Source organism: Gavia stellata, chromosome 2 (genome assembly GCF_030936135.1).
Source record: "Gavia stellata isolate bGavSte3 chromosome 2, bGavSte3.hap2, whole genome shotgun sequence".
Classification (NCBI taxonomy): domain Eukaryota; kingdom Metazoa; phylum Chordata; class Aves; order Gaviiformes; family Gaviidae; genus Gavia; species Gavia stellata.
In genome coordinates this window covers 86661700-86679373 of record NC_082595.1, presented here as the reverse complement: position 1 = coordinate 86679373, position 17674 = coordinate 86661700, and the positions used below count along the sequence as shown (strand labels likewise).

At 43.6% G+C, this 17674-nt stretch overlaps 1 protein-coding gene across 2 annotated transcripts in view; it reads right to left on the bottom strand.

Moving 5' to 3' along the window:
* GCLC (glutamate-cysteine ligase catalytic subunit) overlaps positions 1 to 17217 on the bottom strand; it is a 34559-nt gene extending 17342 nt beyond the window's left edge. For both annotated transcript variants that reach the window (XM_059829050.1, XM_059829055.1), the window contains exons 1-3: positions 17068 to 17217; positions 3585 to 3697; positions 2024 to 2206 (exon numbers count right to left, since the gene is read on the bottom strand). In XM_059829050.1, the coding sequence (XP_059685033.1) occupies positions 2024 to 2206; positions 3585 to 3697; positions 17068 to 17217 (446 nt within the window). The remainder of the gene's footprint in view (positions 1 to 2023; positions 2207 to 3584; positions 3698 to 17067) is intronic.
* Between the last annotated feature and the right edge of the window lie 457 nt (positions 17218 to 17674).

Here is a 17674-nt window from a genome sequence, read left to right as displayed (position 1 = left end):
GTGGAATTGCCAGAAAGGCGTCTTAAAACAGTTGCTGTTAAAAGGTCAGCGCTTGCCAACAACCAGCTTCCGTAGTGGTTAAAACAGACACCCCCCACCCCCCCCCAGTATTTGGATATGTAGAAAGGGTTAGCCAACATAACTACAAGCGAACTATTCAAAATACCAGGAAACACATTTCTGGAAATATTATTTATGCTCAACATGTATTTCACTATTGGTTTCTCCTTCCTGGCTTAAGTATACAAGTTGTCCTACAACATGAAAATTCAGCTTCATGCTTGTAAATGCAACATTGTAAATTGCATCACTCCAGAGCTCAAGAAAGAAAACATCTTTCCAGTCCAGTAGCAAGGGCTCACGAATTTAAGAACTAGGGATAGTCGTTTGGCTTCTAAGCCAGCATTTTTTAATATTTAAGCATTTTCAGGTTTGTTCATTTTAACTGACTTATTTTAATTTAAATAAGCCTACTTCTTTACCTTTCTTCTGTCAGCACTCTAACAAGTTTGTCTTTTCAGATGCACCGTTTTTTATATTATACATACATGCATATGCACAGACGCACACAGACATATGTACAAATTATTGTAGAGAGAATGTAGCAAAAAACCGCAAACCCACAAAACCTCAGAAATACACATTAGCAAGACTTCAGTCAAACCAAGAGAGACTTGAATGGCAACATAGCAAAAGGCAGAAAATAAGAAACTAAATAGCCTAGGGAGAGCAGTCTCTGACAGATGAAACTATGTTTGGGATGATTCGTAAGTAATAAACTAATTTTATTATTTACTGGCTTTCACTGAAGTCCAATGTATTGCTCCTGCAGCGATGTAAAAAGTATTTATCTGTATCTACAAAGTGATGAACAACTCCTCTCCCTTTATTCCTTGCAAGACTGGGTCTGAAATGTTTGTATATAAAATTTATTAAATGACATAATCTATTTGTAAGGTTGCAGGACAAAAACACCCCATTTCTGTAACACATCGAGAACTACTTAATCATTGGACTTCAAATAAACTCTTACTACTTCGAAGATATCTAGCATAGCTCCCATAAAGAGGAAGCATATTTTGTCAACAGTGTATTCTTAAAATAGCATTCATGGGGCATAATGCAGGCATTTTGGTACCTGAACTTCACTGCTAAGTCACATATTGTACCGTTCCTGCTCTCAGCAAGAATTTAGGGCCATTGCATTCTGTACTATACAAGAAACCAGACAGTAAGGCCATCTGCTTCTCTTCAACTGCAGAGCAATTTTAAGCATAACTATCTTCATTCATTTGACTGACCAGGCTAGTTAGAACGAACATAATAAATCCCTGCCTAGAATTATGTTTGAAAGGAAGGTCACAAAGTACAGTTTCTCCTAGGTAATGAAGTATATCCTGAATTTCTTTTCTTCAAGAGTCTCTTTACAACAATAAAAAGGAGGAAATCTACTCTTTGTAAGGCTGTTATGAATGAAGGAGAGGTGCTCTCCTTTCTCGATTCAGTAAGTACAGTATTACAGAAGTTTTAAGTCTTCATTTTGTAAGGATAATCATATTCCTGTTCTACTGTGTGCTTCAAGCCACCAAAAGAAGTTTGCATGTGCTTTAGTGAAAAAGTAGTGTTAAAAAATAGATCAGGTTAGCCACGTTTTACAAAACTGCTATTTATAAAGATCAAAGCTTGCAAAATAGGTAAAGAGAAACCTTTTATATATGATTTGCCATATCAATTCAAGATGGCAGACTACTCTATATACAATACTTTGTTACAAATATTCCAGTATTCTCTCCTAATACAAAATCATCACAGATTTATGTTTTTAGGTTACTTCCAAAGATGCTTATTTGTTTGTCTTACTGCAATAAAAATTTTAGGAAACATGACCAGAATGTTAAGTCAAAGTACTTTAAATGAATTTTATTTTGCTCTGTTTCATTGTACAGTTTAGCAATATACAATAAGGAGAAAAAGCATATAAGGAGAATAGAAACTCGGCATTACACTTCAACAATTGTATCACCTTGGAAATGACGTCACAGTGCAAACAGCCTCATTTTCTTTGAGCACAGAAGCAGCCTCTTGCCGTCTTTTCCTCATATTGTCTTGCACAGTGTTGAATTCAGACATGGTTCCCCCATACGGCTGCCCAGGCGTCCCTTCAATCATATAGCTTCCATATTCTGGTCGCCAGAGTGTTGGGTGGCTATAATAAAAGAATAGCCTCGTTTAAGTATTTCTGCAACTTCAGAAAAGATGGATTATTTGCAAGAATTTCAGAGAATGACTACAACTTGCACGAAAAATCTCCTGAATTTGATTGTCTGATAGAGTAACACAACGTACCTTCCAATGTGCCTCACCACCAGGAGGCAGTGAAAAGAAAGTAAGACAGAGTTTGGCAGTAGGAAGTGTTGTTGTATACTGCAATAAGTAGGATTTGCCTATGTCAAATTGCAATCACCTTTAGCATCTGCCTCAAGCTTTGTTTCTTGGGGTTTTAACTGAAACTGGAAAATACAGAACATTCAACTGCTTCCACAGTACAAGGCAAGGCAGAAGTTATGCTCAACTTCTTTCTACTGCCTGTGAATACCTGGTCCTGTTTCACAAATTTATCAGGTTAAGAAACAAAATGAAGTTTGAGTGCACCTCGTCACCCCTGGAAAGTAATAACTTCTCATCCCCTTGTGAAGCCATGCCAACTCTATGGAGCACACTCTACCAGAGGCAGAGTCAAATCTTCCTTACTGTTCTTCTGGCAGTAGCAGTTTTGAGCCTAAAAGCAAAGTGATTCCTTCTCGCAGGCTTTCAATAGTCCCTCTACCAAGGAAGACAGACAGGGAAGCCTTACTGGAAGACAAGGTTAAGGTACCTAGAAAGCAGCAGACAGGATCAGGGCACAAAAGCTTTTTGTTGCTATAGCAGAGTTTCTCTACCCTTCTGTAAGCTGTGACCTGCTTTTGGCTCTCTTCAGCCAAAAAGCTTTGCTGTCTCTTGTCTCATTTCTCTGCTGCCATCAGTTAAAAGGTAACTCACAGTTCTCTGGCTAGCTGAAATAGGGATATAATCTAATTACTCCCGAAAACTCCATGGGAGAGGGTGGTGAAGAACTGCCCTGCTGTCCTTACATCCACCTTCCAAATTCTGCCAAAAATGGGAGACTGCTCCTACAGACAACAGGCTTCCCTATACAGCCCTCACTTGCTCCTGTGATCAGGTATACAAGGGCAAGTGCACACACACGTATGCTTTATGGAGCAGGGAAGGTCTAGTACACAATTATTGTGTACACATACACAAAACCAGAGCAAGACAAAACAAATACCCAAACTGCAACGTCCATGGGCTCACCATTACATCCTCCTTTTTTTCAAGGCATAACACAAAAGGTACACAAACTGCCTGCAAGAGTGCTCAAAATCTTTCACTTCCCGCACCTCAGATTGATCTGAAAGTATCTGTATTGTGTCTTACAGTTTTACTGACATCAGGCTTGAAAGTTAAGCTAGGTCTGTAAAATTCTGTACCGTATCATAACAGGGGAAGAAAATAATAATTAAAAAAGAGAAACAGCTACTCACTTGGGATTTACCTTCTCCCCCTTGTCTTGCAGTGTTTGAAGAACTTCTTCACCACAGAGCACCAAGCGCACCTTCTTATTCTCATGGTCAAATTTTACTAACATATATTCCACCTTGCAAATAATAAAAACAAAATAAACAATTAAATGGTTAGATTTTGTTCACACAAAGACACGTTGGCACATAATTTTAAGCATCAAGTGGAAAAAAAAAAGGGATGTCAGACTGAACTTTACCTCTACAGTAAACAATACCGGAGGAGATGGCTGCAGGCTTATTTCATCTTGAATCAAGAATTCAAATTCCTTGAAATGGGCCTTGTAAATTTTTCCCTCCATTTCTAATTGTGGATATTTCACAAAAAGATTCCTGAATTTGTATTTGCCACCACATTATTTTTCAGACAAAAAAATTAAAACCCCATGCAACCTATTACCCCAACAAACACCTGTCATCTCATGAGTTACAGTCTCTGCTGCTGACAAACAAAAAAAGAGTCATTCTACAAACACGACATCCATTTACACTCATCACTTGTTGGAGCTGTTTAAGACTCACACGACAGAGCCTCATTTACACCACGGAAAGCCCATGTTTGTTACAGAAAGCATCAGTCCTGCTATTAACGCACTCCAGCTCTTGGCACAGCACAGGGGTTTCCATCCCTTCTTGATTCAGCTTTTCTGCCGCCTCTTCTTCCCCTCCTGCCCAGCGGCATACCTTGCCCCTGTACCTCTGCCTCCTCGCCCCTGTCCCTACCCCAGGGTGTGACACACACTCGATCCAACAAGCGACTAACAACCACGGCTCTGCATCCCAGCACTGGAGAATATTGTTTCCCTAACAGATATTGTCTGAAAGCAGCCAAACCTGGAACACTCTCACGTCAAACTTTCTAATCTCCATGCTTGCTTGCTATCAAAGCTCCCCTAAAGACACTTAGAGTGCTACCCAGTATAGCAACCTAACAGCCACCTGGACCTCGTAGCCCTTCAATACTTACTGATACAATCTACCTCCTAACAGCTATTTGGCAGGGCGTGCTTTGTGCTGTTCTGGGAAGCATGAAAGACAAAACAGCCCCCCAGTGCAATGTGTTGCCTACCATGTAAAAGCAGAAGTCGTACATGGAAATGCATCACAAGGGTACTGGCTTTGAAAACCCCTGGCTGGACCAGTGGTGATACACAGTGCCTTTTGTTGGAGGCTCTCAAACCGCTGCCTCCAAGACTTCCACAACCCATCTAATACAAACATCAACCTGCAGTTAAGACTGCGCAGTCAGACTGCGCTTCCACAGCCAGAACTTGTCAGAGGTTTTGCACTGTGCTCCTCAATTTTTTTTTCCGACACTGCGTAGAGCCACATCCACCAGTACTTACCAAACACCACTGCTCCGGTCCTGGGAGTTCAGATTCATGCAAGATGCTGATGTTAAAGTTGCAGCACACCAACTCATGGCAACTTCTGTTTTGTACAGAACTCTGTTGTGCACAGGAAAACAGCTTGCCAAAACATAGGGAACTTGTGCAGTGTTTTCCAGCACACTAAGTGGATTTGTGGGCTTCATGCTCTTTGGTTGCTTCAGTGTTCATGGAAGAGTTATTGCTTGCTACCGTAACAACAAATACAATCCTCTGTGGCATTTGCAATTAAATCACAAGCAGTGTTATCAAGAGTGTTTGTAATTCTACAGAATCTGATTAGACACAAACTCTGGAGGGACTCCTTCAGCAGTTATAGACGTTCTCTATTTTTTAAAGATCAAATTTTAATCCCCTGAAGAAAAATAATGATTTCTAGTTTCTGTGCAAGACAGCATTTCTTTCTGTGATATATTTTGTGGTTTGTGTGTACTATGCCACAAAAGATCTTCTTGAGATAATTACAGACTGCAGTCAACCAGAAGGCATTCCAGCACATTTAGCACCGGTCTCTCCAGTGACACTTGACCCATGATCACTGGCAAGAAAAAGGGACTTCTCACACCTTCCAGTTTCCTACCATGTTCAACATCATCTCCTCCTGCTTTGGAAAAGCAGCACCCTCACTCGGACACAGCCTAAAACAGAGGAGGTACGCAAGTGTACAGTTCTGAGAGTCATACAGATGGACACGTGAATGGGCATCAAGCCCACCGCACGCCTGGCCTCCCACCACACCACCTGCGTGGGCTGGCAGCAGAAGTGAGGGCAAAGGAACCACAGCTGCCTTCGAGAGACCCCAGAGCTGAACATTTGTCCACTGTTACATGAATATGTTACCGTGATTAGCCTCCTGTCTTAAAAATTCCTCTCCAAATGTAACTGCCATGAGCTGGTGGGGAGAACACTGTACTTCTCTATAAACTGTATTACAAGTTTCACAAAAGAAAATAAGCCAAAAGTGTAACGAAACATTAATCCAAGAATGCAAAACCAAAGAAATGAAAATGTTTCATAATCCAAGTGCAGTAGTGAATATACTGCATTTATGCATCTAGCTTTAGAAACAAATACTACTCTTGCCTCCGGAAACGTTGACTACATCTTCAAAGCTGTCTTAACACACAGAAGAACTGCCATTAATTTTAATGAGAAAAGAGAAAAAAAGCTTCAGATGGCTGCCAACAATTCCAAGTAACCCACAGAGCATCTTGCCAACAGAGGGACTGACTGAATGGGCATCCTTAAAGAATTTAATTTAAGCTCATCAGAAGATTTAGCCTACAGCTAGAAAGAGAGAAACAAATTCAGAGTTCACACATTTTTACATTTAACTGCAGCTCGTCACTCGCAGACTTCTCACATGTTTTCTATCCACAATAAAGTTCAGAGGATTGCAGCCAAGCTGAAAGCATCAGCATGCCTGGCAGAGCTTCGAGTCCAAAAGCCAAATATGTGGGGTTTCACCCAACATTCATCATTCATCATTTTGCTGAGCTCTTTAGGAGTTCGCTCTTCTCTCTAACTAGGCTCCCTAGCAAGCAGCAAAATACCTGTCAGGTCAAATTACTGATGCAGATGGCTGACAAGCAGCCTTGCTAACAGGCAGCTAGGAAAGCGCATCCTGCCATTTTAAGAAAGGCAGCCACTTTGGACCTGCGCGCCCAGCCGGTGCTCTCGCTCTGTAGCAGACTCTATGCATCTCTATCCTCCGGCCAGCACATGCTGCAAGGCTGCCAAGGACAAGAGGCGGCCTCCCAGCTTCTCCCTGCAGACAGACGCGCTCAGCACTGCTTCAGTGGACAAACCTCTCCGACCTACCCAGGTCTGCCTGGCTTGTAGAAGTGCTGTGGCACCTTACCAGGAGAAGGAACAACAGCTTGGCCAGTAAGGTTGCAAAGCAAAAGCTGTAAATCCCCACACGCACAGAGCAAGCCTAAAAAAAAATTGTTCAAAGTTAAATGCATTAAAAAAAGCAAATAAATTCTCAGTTAAAGCAAATAATTGCATATAACAGATCTAACCATGAGCCAACACAAAGAAAAACTATTCTTTACAGGCTTCCTTCCTCTCAACTACTGACTTGCAATTTACTGCATTTACAGACTACTTCCACGCCAGCTCCACTCCACTGCCAAATCCTGTAGGGAAGGAGTATGTACCATTAGCTTGCTGTTAGAACAGCACCCAGAATGGTGTTACTTCACTTGTCACGATTATTCCTCCAGTCGGCTACCAAGGAAATTTCAGGCTTTTGAAAATTATTTACAGTCGCCTCTGTAAGTACAAGAACAATTGAGACCCTGAAGCCCCTCAACTGGGGAGGAGCCAAACCACTCCCCATGCATTAAGCCAAACAATTGTGCTGGACTTGCCCAGTGGCAAAGTGAAAGATGATCATTCTCTGCAAATGCGTAAGTATGTCTGAAATTGCGTTTGAATGCCTGAGTTATTTGACCATAATCGTATTATTTCTGTATAAAGCACACTACTTAAAAATGAAGAAGTATCAGTCAGGTGACTCTTCAGTAACAATTCTAAGGAGCAAGGAGAACCAGAGTCGATGCACGTCCCACATAGTATCACCGTCCAAATACTTGCCTTGGCAGTCATCTGCTTCCCAATATCAAAACCCCTCCTCATACACTCAATTTAACGCCATCATGCTAAGTACACTGGGAACAAAATCTAGCTAATAGTTGAGAGTAAAGCCTCTGCTCTACAGTTGATGTTAAAACCCTTTTAACATTCAAAATATTTGCCACAAGGTATTTCCGCATATGAAAACACAGGTTAAGTATACAGTCTGGACTTTGGTAAGCTCAGAAGTAAGGTGCTGAGAAGTTTATATAATAGAGGAAAACAGGTTAAGAATGGTCTGAAGAGAAGCTTTTTTGAGAGGAAAGCAATGCAAGTCTGTACGCTCTCTACCTGTGAAAAATAGTTCCCTGCTTTTTCGCCTTTTACCACACTCCTGATCATCCATCTCAGCTGTGAATGTGCCATCACCAGAAGTGTTCAAAGTCAGGCTGGATGGGGCTTTGAGCAACCTGATCTAGCGGAAGATGTCCTTGCCCACGGCAGGGGCGTTCAACTAGATGGTCTTCAAAGGTCCCTTCCAACCCAAACCATTCTGTGATTCTAAAAAAACCTGATCACGGCTAACTCATGGACCACCGCTGTTCCTCAGGGACAATCTTATCGATGGTTTCTTTCTCCTTCCACTGGGCAACTATTGTCACATGTACTTGGAGCGATTGTTAGTCGTCTCCTCATATGTACCTTCCCTTGGGCCTGGAGCTTTAAGAGAAATTGGAAGTTTTTCTTAAACACCCAATGAGATCTCATGGCTTTTGCTTACTATTACCAAAAGCAACTACAACACTTAGTATAAGTATTTTCATGCAGTATGCCTCATGTATTTATGTATACAGTAGAAAACAAAAACCAAGGTAAACTTTCTTCTCAAGAGCATCAAAGAAACAAAATCCTTTTCACTAGTTATTAAGCTCCATTATGGCAAAAAAAAGTAGTTCCCCCATACATTTATTGGTCAGTTAACACATCATTAAAATACCATGTATCATTAAAATGAGAGTCTACAGGAGAACAAAGTTTTAATAATGTGACTGTTCATTAAAGAACCTCTGCCACAGAGGTTTTCAGTGTTCAGATGGAAAAAGCAGATTTTTTCCGTAGGTACATGTACTTCTGATGGATGTAGAGCGTTAATACTCAAGAATTCTTTTTAACGCAGTTATTTTCTCACCACTGCTGTGATAAAACATGGAGCCACAGTAATAACCAGCTAGTAATGTACCTTTAATGTACGCTTTACTGACCCACAAAGGTGCGTCTAACCCCCTAGGGAGCAAATTTCAGAGGAAAACAAGTCTGGAAGTGCCACAGAGGCTGCTTACCCCATTTCTAGCCAGCAAGCCCCCAAACCACACACTGCCACAAGGCAGACCACTTCCACACTCACGAGATTACCATGGGTGTTCTCTGCCACAGAAATAATTTCAAAAATCTGCCATGAACAGCAGAACCAAGATTGAAATGTACTTCCCAAAATGCTTAATTCCATCAAGCAAATTGAAAGTGGCCAATCCAACGAACAAAGCACCATCTCCAACTCTATAGAAAACTGACTTGCAGAAACTGTGCCCTAAAAACAAAACACAACTGATGTTTTATATTACATTGACAATTAACAAAAAATTAAGAACTTCTACGCCACATTAAAGACAACCATAGATAAAGAACGAAGAGGATGCAGGGGCTCTCACCTCAGACAACACAGCCAGCCCCAGCTAAGTGCTCCTGCCTCTCCCCCCTCCCACTTGCCCACATCAGGGCTGCAGATTTTCTTCTTCTGCACGTGATACAATGTGACTAGAGGATGTCCTGTGCTGCACATACCACAAAGCAGGAAGCTGGGTTATTGAAAACTAAAATCTAGAGGTTATAACCATTCGCCTGTTTCTAAAGAACAAGATGTGGCGCATTAAAGAACGAAGTGTCTCTCTAGATTGCTGTACTATGTAACACCTGAAGTTAATACTAGTAAAAAAAGACTAGGATAATGTTAATTTTAGATTTCTAGAGCAAAGACAACTTTCAGACACTCACTTATGAATTTTTAGATTTAAAACCAGAAAAGAACAAGGTTTTTTTGGTACAGCTATATCTTCTATTCTATACAGGCTAGATGTTTTTATGGACTAGTGAAAGACCATTTATTCAACTGGGAAACAAGATGCTGCAAGCTTCTAAATTGCCCCTTGCATCAGAAAGCAAAAAGAAAAAACCCAAACAAATAAGCAACATCAACAACAAAATCTTTCCTGTACTCATCCTTCCAACTCACCCTTTCTCATACTGTTAACTAAAATAAGGCGTCTGCACAGCAAGAAGAGGAAGTCCTGTGGCAGAAGAGGAATTACAATAGACAACAATCCCATGACAAGACCATAGCAATTCACTTGACATCCACAGTAGGAAGTTCATTGCGAACACAGTATTTCTTTATCAGAAATATACAAACAGCAGATAATTTAAGCTTCTCTTATTAAGATCGGATATTGGGAAGGAGGAAAGCAATGCATACCATGGGGGCTGGTCACCATTTATGATAAAATGCAGCTTGTTTAGGAAAAAAACCTCCTCTAAACTGGTTTCCATGAATTGCAAAATCAGCTTTTGAAAAAGCATCTCACTATAAACTACAGCAAGTCCTGCACTGTCACATGCACAACGCATCCAGTGGCAAGGCTCACAGGCAGGTCACTGGTGCTGCACTACAACCTACACGTCTTATTACCTGACCACGGAAGAACTGAACGGGAGAGAGCTGGAGCAAAATAATCAGTCATCGGGGAGGTTAACACATCATGCACATTTGGAGAGCTAAAGGGTTTAAATGTAATTCAGTTTAGGCTTTCCCTGACACGAGGATTAAAGCCAGGTAGAAAAAGTAGTTCCGTGACCATCAGCCAAAGCATCCAGGGAAGGAATAAACAAGGACACTCTTCAAGGGCACCTATCTTGTTCAAGTCAAGATTTAAGGAGTTGTATTTGCATGCATTACTCTACTCATTTTAGAGGTTGCATATATACACTCAAGGCTGCCAAGCAGTGTGAGCTGATGCGTTACATACCTTCAGACCCTGCCCCAGAAATGCCACTATGATAAATAGCAGGTCCAGCTACAAAACATATTAAGGGAGCACTGAATCTATTTGTAAACAAATAATGCCACTGTCCCTTTATTTAGCCAAATAAAGCTCAGAGAGAAAAGGATGAACAAGCAGACAAATGACAAAGAACCAAATCATTCACGAGTGCTGCTTCCCCCCACGCGGCAAGCGGGTGAGTACATCGATTAAGACAGCTCCCATTCAGATGCATCCACACATGCCGTGTTTGGCAGGGGGCCATCATGAGGAATTTCTGCATGAAAGAAATTCAAAACCGCATTCTGTTCGCGGAATTTTGCTGGGGGAGGGGGAGACTAAAAGTGATTGTCTTAGAATGACAAGAGCTCAAATGTGAAAAACAATTTTGTAAGGCTTCAGGCTACGTTAGCTTTATTATAAGCACGAGATTCCCATGAAAAGCTTTAGAACAAAGCCATTTCTGCACACCGGTATATTGCAGCAGTTTGTACAAACTGAGAATGTGAGATCATCATAATATTGATGATGAGTCTGTATAATGACTTGGCCGATTTTTTTTTTTTTTCCAGAAGATCTGTTATTTACAAGCGGGAAAATACAACAACTATTTTTTGTGATTCTCTTTCATTTGTAACATATACAGTAAAAAGCTAGTTAGAAAGTTTCAGATGAACATTAAAAGAAACTCCACGAGTCACTCGACAATTATCCAAGTGGTTTGGATAAAGGGATGTACATCTTGCAGCACATGTACTTTAAAGAAAGCATAATAAACTGTCTATTCTTATCATCCATGTGTCTATCTTGGCTTCAAAGCTATCATGTGGCATCTTGTTCCACAGGACATCTAGGCTTTGTAAAGTAAGTAATTATCTTAGAAGGACATCTGCTGCTTTTCTGTTCCATCAGGTTAGCCAAATTTCTTGTAAAATGAGAAAAGACGACCACCTTTCCTGCACACCGTTATACTCTCTGAACCTACTGCTCCTTTTGTTGGTCACAGTCCTTCCTTATCTCTATTTAAACATTTCCATGCGCACGTGTGTGTCTCACCAAGACGCACTGCTGTCTTTTAGCAAAGAGATGACCAAAACTTCATCTGTGTTTTTTTTACGGATAGCAGCTGTACTCATTTTATGCAGCTGGTGAGCTAGATTCATTGTTGTTAAAATCAGAAACAAAGTCTAGGGCATTTTTTTAATAGGTGACAGACAAACAGGAGCCTCAAACTGTGTGCATCTGAACACAAATACATTTCCTTAAGATGTAGCAATTATTTTACCAGTCTGAAGTTCTGCAGACTGTAATGCAGCATCACTGATCATATCATTTACACACTGCTACGGCCCTGAAAAAAACCCAAAAACATACAGGCTGTAAACTGCAGCAAGACATCAATGCAATAGCTAGGTCCCTGGGAAGAATCATTCAAAAGGAAAAGCAGCTCTTTTCACAGCCCAGCCTTTCATTAGGAAAAAGGAGAAAGTTTTAGAGTCATGCATCTCCTAATTAGAAGCAACACCTTTGGGACACCCTAAGAAACCTCTGGCCTCTCTTCTTGCAGCATAAGAAGGGCTACTTCGCTTCTTGCATGAAGAAGTGCTGAGCAGCAAATGTTCATTTTAGTTCTCATTTAACTTATTTACAGGGTATAATTAAAAAAATAATGGATAAGGAAGGGAATGACTCAAAAGTACAGAAGACAGACCAAAAGAAGGTTAAAAAAGACTGAGAAAAAGATAACATGCAGGGAAAAAAACCCCACAGAATTAAGTCGGGAAGACTTCAACTTGTAAGCAGTGCGGTGGCACATTTTTCACGCTGCCTCATACAATTCATTATCAAACCTATTTTAAAGGCCTCCAAATTTCACTTCAAGTTTCCATGAAGAAAACAACTTTCTAAAAGCTGAAGATGCTTACTGTGTGCTATGCCCAACGCTGACAGGAATGAGACTCATACACAACAAAAGGGTCATTATGTCCAATTTCACTGAAGAAGGCTGGGCAAGTCAGATTGCCATTTCATTCACATATACTTTCAAATAAAACTGTCATGTTTTGCCCATGCTTGCTTTCTACACGCCTCCTTCTGAGTGGATCTCCCTCCAGCGTGTCTTTTTTGACATTTTCATATGCTGAAGCAGCTCCTCTTTACTCTTTATTGTTTCTTGGTCCCCGTCAATTTTCCTTTTCCAACTCTTCTTGCTTATATTGTTTCTTCCCAGTCCAGATAGGTGTTCAGCCTGGAGAACAATCAACCTGTCCCATTTAGCAGCAAAACAGCCCACAGAAAACAAGCATTACATGCGTGTATGAATACATACGTACGTGTAGTTATGCGTAAAGTGCCATGATTTGTACACTCATGTGCATGCTCAGCACAAAGCAATGGCACTGAGCCTAGCCAAGGGCCAGCTATTCCACTTGTCTGATCCCAGTGTCTGCATTAAGCTGCAAAGTGAAATTTAAGCAACATCCGTCAGCTAGAGGAATGCAATCAGCAGACGAGAGGCACGGAACAGCACAGGAGACTGGTAATGTGCTGGCACAGAAGAGAGCTTTTGGGGACAAAAACTGGGAAGCAGCAGAATAGGCTTTGCCTTACTCTCAGAAACCCTTTAAACTCTTTTGGTACCACTAATATCTGCCAAGCCGCACAAACTAATTGTTTCATGTAGTACCTACTAACTCTACTGGAATTTCAAAACACAGTACTGAAAAGTTGCAGGTTTTTGCATCTGCTGCACAAAAAAAATAAACTTAATAACCACTACTCTGCAAACCCAAAGATAAGCATACATTGTTGGATGGCAGAAGAAGATGAAAACACAAGGAGACTGTGCTGGTTAGCGTGATGGGGTCTCATCAGCAGATCTAATTGTCGCCCAACTTTTGTGGGCATTAAGGCAAGGATAATAAGGAGGGGTTCGATGAGGGATAACGAGATAGTTCAGTGTTTTGTATTTTCCACAGTCAGGAGAAGCCGAGCATAAAGAGGCAGGCCAACTGTTGTTTCAAATGAGGCAAAAGGATGATTAAGAGGCAAACGACCTTTACCTGTAAATGCAGGTTCAAAGAGACCTTTAGAAAGATTTTTTTAGGCAAGTGTTATTCTCTGTTACAGTCACATTTATAGGCTTTTTTTTTTTACCATTGCAAAGACTTCATGGTTGTGGAAAACAGAGTAAAAAGGAACTGCCCCACAAAGAAAAAACAGCTGTTTGGTAAACCCCTTGGCTCTACTAACCCTACAAGCAAGATGACAGCTGACTTTTCAAGGGGTAGCAGAACTAGTGTTTCTACCTTTCCAGCTTTTTACTCAGGGGAGGATGGGAGCACTAGGAACACTACGCTGCAATGCAAGTTGTGATGCTGCCTCGCTTCAAAACAAATGACGCCATCCTGCTCTGTTAGCACGTAGCCTCAACACTTGCATCTGGCACCCAAGAAAACAGAAAGCATATGATGATTCCCCACAGTTTCATTCCCTGGGACCACAGGGAATGGAGTCTCTACGAGGTTATAAGCACCCCAAAGGACCACCACAGCTCTGTAACGAGTCTTACAACACATGCTGCAAAGTGCAGTCCTGTTGAAAACAGATCCAAACCAAAAGCTGGTTCTACGCTCACAAACAAATACAGCATTTCTTTCTCACAATGGCATCAGCTAGATGGGGACAATCTTTAGTATTCATGTCTGCCCTGAAAGACAAACTCAGCATATGCTAAGAAAGTTGTTTTTTCCTCATAAGCATTCCTTAAAAGTAAAAAATTACATCTTTCGCCAAACGCAGTCTCAGAAACACCTTTCTAACACAAAAGTAATTCTGTTTATTCTGATTGCATCTCTACCATTATGTGAGGGCTGTCATCTTCATTCTTGATTTCCATCTTCAAGAGGTTTTTAAAACAATCAGGTACCCTCAGGCTATGACTTTATACATGAAGGTCAAAGTGCACAGAAGGCTTTTTATGAAAATAGTCCAATTAGTCAGTTGATTCATCTAAGCTGCATGTAAATGTGGCACCACTTTCTAATAACTAGATATTTGAAAGGAAAAACTGAAAACAAATTTACTGCTTTCCCCACTAGTCTATCTACAGCACAGCTGAAGTAAGTTAGGGAGACAGGTATGTTTTTGTGTTTGCACAACAAGAGCAGACTGGCACCAAGTATCTGCTACATTAACACACTCCTAAAAGCTGTGTTATGTAAAAAAAATGAATTGCATAATACAGTAGAATAAAGGTAAGTTGTGACACCTGAGTTTATTACCATTTGCTAGAATCTGAGGTAGATGATGAACCGGGTTACCCGACCTTCTCCGAATGTTCGCAGGCATTTCAAATACAGCTCTTACCTCCCTATCAGAATCATGGCCGTAATCATACTACTCTTAAAATTCTGCCTGTTGCCACACTGGGCATGACAGAAGAAAACTGTGAATCTCCTTAAACATAAGGCACCACCACTTACCAAGCATAAATACTTTCTTCAGTATGGCCCCCATGCCAAAGGAAGAACAAGGCTCCTGGGGTACAGTCTCCCTGTACAGCTAAGCTTACCAAGTGACTAGCTGTGGGTGCTGCAGGGGCTGGTTCTGCTTGCCCGTTTCCTCCACACGCTCCTGCTACTTTCCTCACATTAAGCAGAACTTGTTGGATCTCACAGTGAAACCGTGGAAGCTCTGCTGAGAAAACGAACCACCCTAGAAAGCTGAATGGGAGAAGAGCTTTCTGCTGGGTTAACTTCTTGAACTCGCATAGCCAGTAACAAGACAAGGAAGGCAGAAGAAAAGCAAGCCTGGAGCAAGAGGAGGGAACCTGAACCAGCTCGCTAGCAGATCAACCTTAGCTGTCTTGTGAAATCTCATCCTGAGAAAGCAAGGACAACTAAAACGTAACACCCATTGAAAAATGAGTACCCCATCTTTAATGAGAAAACCCTCAAGCTAAGTCTCAGAGCAATAAGGAGACTCTGCTCTGTCTATATTCCTGAACTTAAGGCTGTTTGTGAGGCTCTTCTGTCAGCGTAACTGCAGTCATACAAGAGATTTAGGAACACAGTGATGTCAGACAGGGATAGATAAAAGTGTATTTAAAATTTCCTGAATCAACACCACTCTGGCTGCAAAACCCTGCGGTGTATACTAGACATGCTGGCAGCATTGCTTCCTTCACTGGATGATTTTAGTAGCCAAGTCCCCACTCACTGCTCTTGAAAGCAGCTCCTCTGCTCCGATGCTTGCCTTGCTCAGTTACGTGAAGTATGACAGCAATTCCTTAAAAGAAGAACAGACTTTAAGAGACAAGGTCTCTCAAGGTGCACAAGGGGAACAGCATTTTCCTCTAGCAAAGAGCATCTGTGAACAACTACTGTTACCACCCGGATAAAAGTTTTCTCACAAATGCCTTTGCCGGAGCGTGAGACAGAGATGCGATGGCCAAGCTCCCACATTGCTCGCTTCCTACTCTGCTCTTCCACATCACATCACAGACACCTCCAAGTGACAAACACTGGACAACACCACCATCAAGGACAGCTTCTAGCGCAGCACACACGAAGCTGCTCCCTGTCTTCAGGGAAAGCCGGGACCCTCGGGAAAGCCTACTGATCAATACAGAAGGGAGACTTGGCTCCTTGCAGAGTGCTGTCAGGCTGGAACACCATTCAGTGCAGGTTTGCACAGCGACATGAATAAGGCCTGCATATGGTCCCCAGGCACAAAGCACCTCTAATAAAGTTCAAGTCATGACCTGACCGATCATCCTTGTTCAAAAGGCAGCCTGACTTGTGCCGGACACCTGGAAGACTCTAGGGTAAAGCAAGGCTTAGTGGGTCCCTTTCCACAGGCGCAAGCCAGCACCACGGCAGGACCTGGTGCATGGTGAGAGGGCTGCCACTGCTGAGCCCGCCTCCCGTCCCTGCTTCCCTCGCTCGCCTCCTGCAAACAGATTCTGAGGCTCAGTTGGCACTACCTTGGAGTGCAGACACACGCATGCTTTAATCAGACCCCGCTCCAAAGAAAATAAATTCTCGGGAACGAGCAAGTCCTGCCAGGCGTCACCGCTCCCGAGAATACACCTCCCGGGGGGCTGCTCGGGCGGATTTACAGACGCCTGACAGGAGGACGGAAAGTTGTTTCAGCGTTTAAAAATCACACGCTAGTAATACCGGGGCAACCGGAGGCGGCGAGTGAGCGAGAGCGTGCGTGGGGGAAACAAAGCCCCGCCGGGCAGCCTGAAGCTCCCCCGCTCCCGGGCAGCGCGGCAGGCAGGGGCCCGGGCCGCAGCGGAGCGGCGCAGCGCCCACCCCGCCGCCGCGGCACCTGCGCCCGGGGCCGCGGAGGCCGCGGCAGGCCGCGCCGGTGTCTCACCTCGTCGCCCCACTTGAGGACGTCCTTGTGGCGGTCGCGCACGGCGCGGTAGATGTGGAGGAACTGGAGGATGCCGTGCTTCCGCACGTGCTCCGCGTGCCGCCGCGTCTCCTCCCAGCTCAGCGGCGAGCCCTGCGACAGCAGCCCCATGCCGGCCCGGAGCGGAGCAGCGGCGGCGGCGCCGGGAAGGGGAGGGGAGGTGAGCGGAGCCTACACGGCGCACGCTGCGCTCTGCGCCGCGACCGCGGCGGGAGCCGAGCCCGGCGCCACACGTGACGGCGGCGGCGCGTCAGGCCGTGACTCAGCACTTTCCGCCGGCAGGCCCCGCCCCCCGGCCGCGGCTCGCTGCGGGCGGGCTGGGGCGCTGCCTAGCGGCGGGGCGGCCCCGGCGGCAGCCGGCCTCGGCGGGGCGCGGCCGGGGCTGCCGCCGGCTTGGCGGTCTGCGGCGGCGGCTTCTCCTCAGCGCCCCCGGCGGCCGCGGGAGCTGGCGGGGGGCAGGAGGCGCCTGTGGAAAAGCAAACGGCGGGCAGACCGCCGCGCGTGTGTGTGTCAGCGCCGCTGCCCCGCGACTTTCCCGGAGCACGCCCCAAACGCCGGGGGGAGGAGG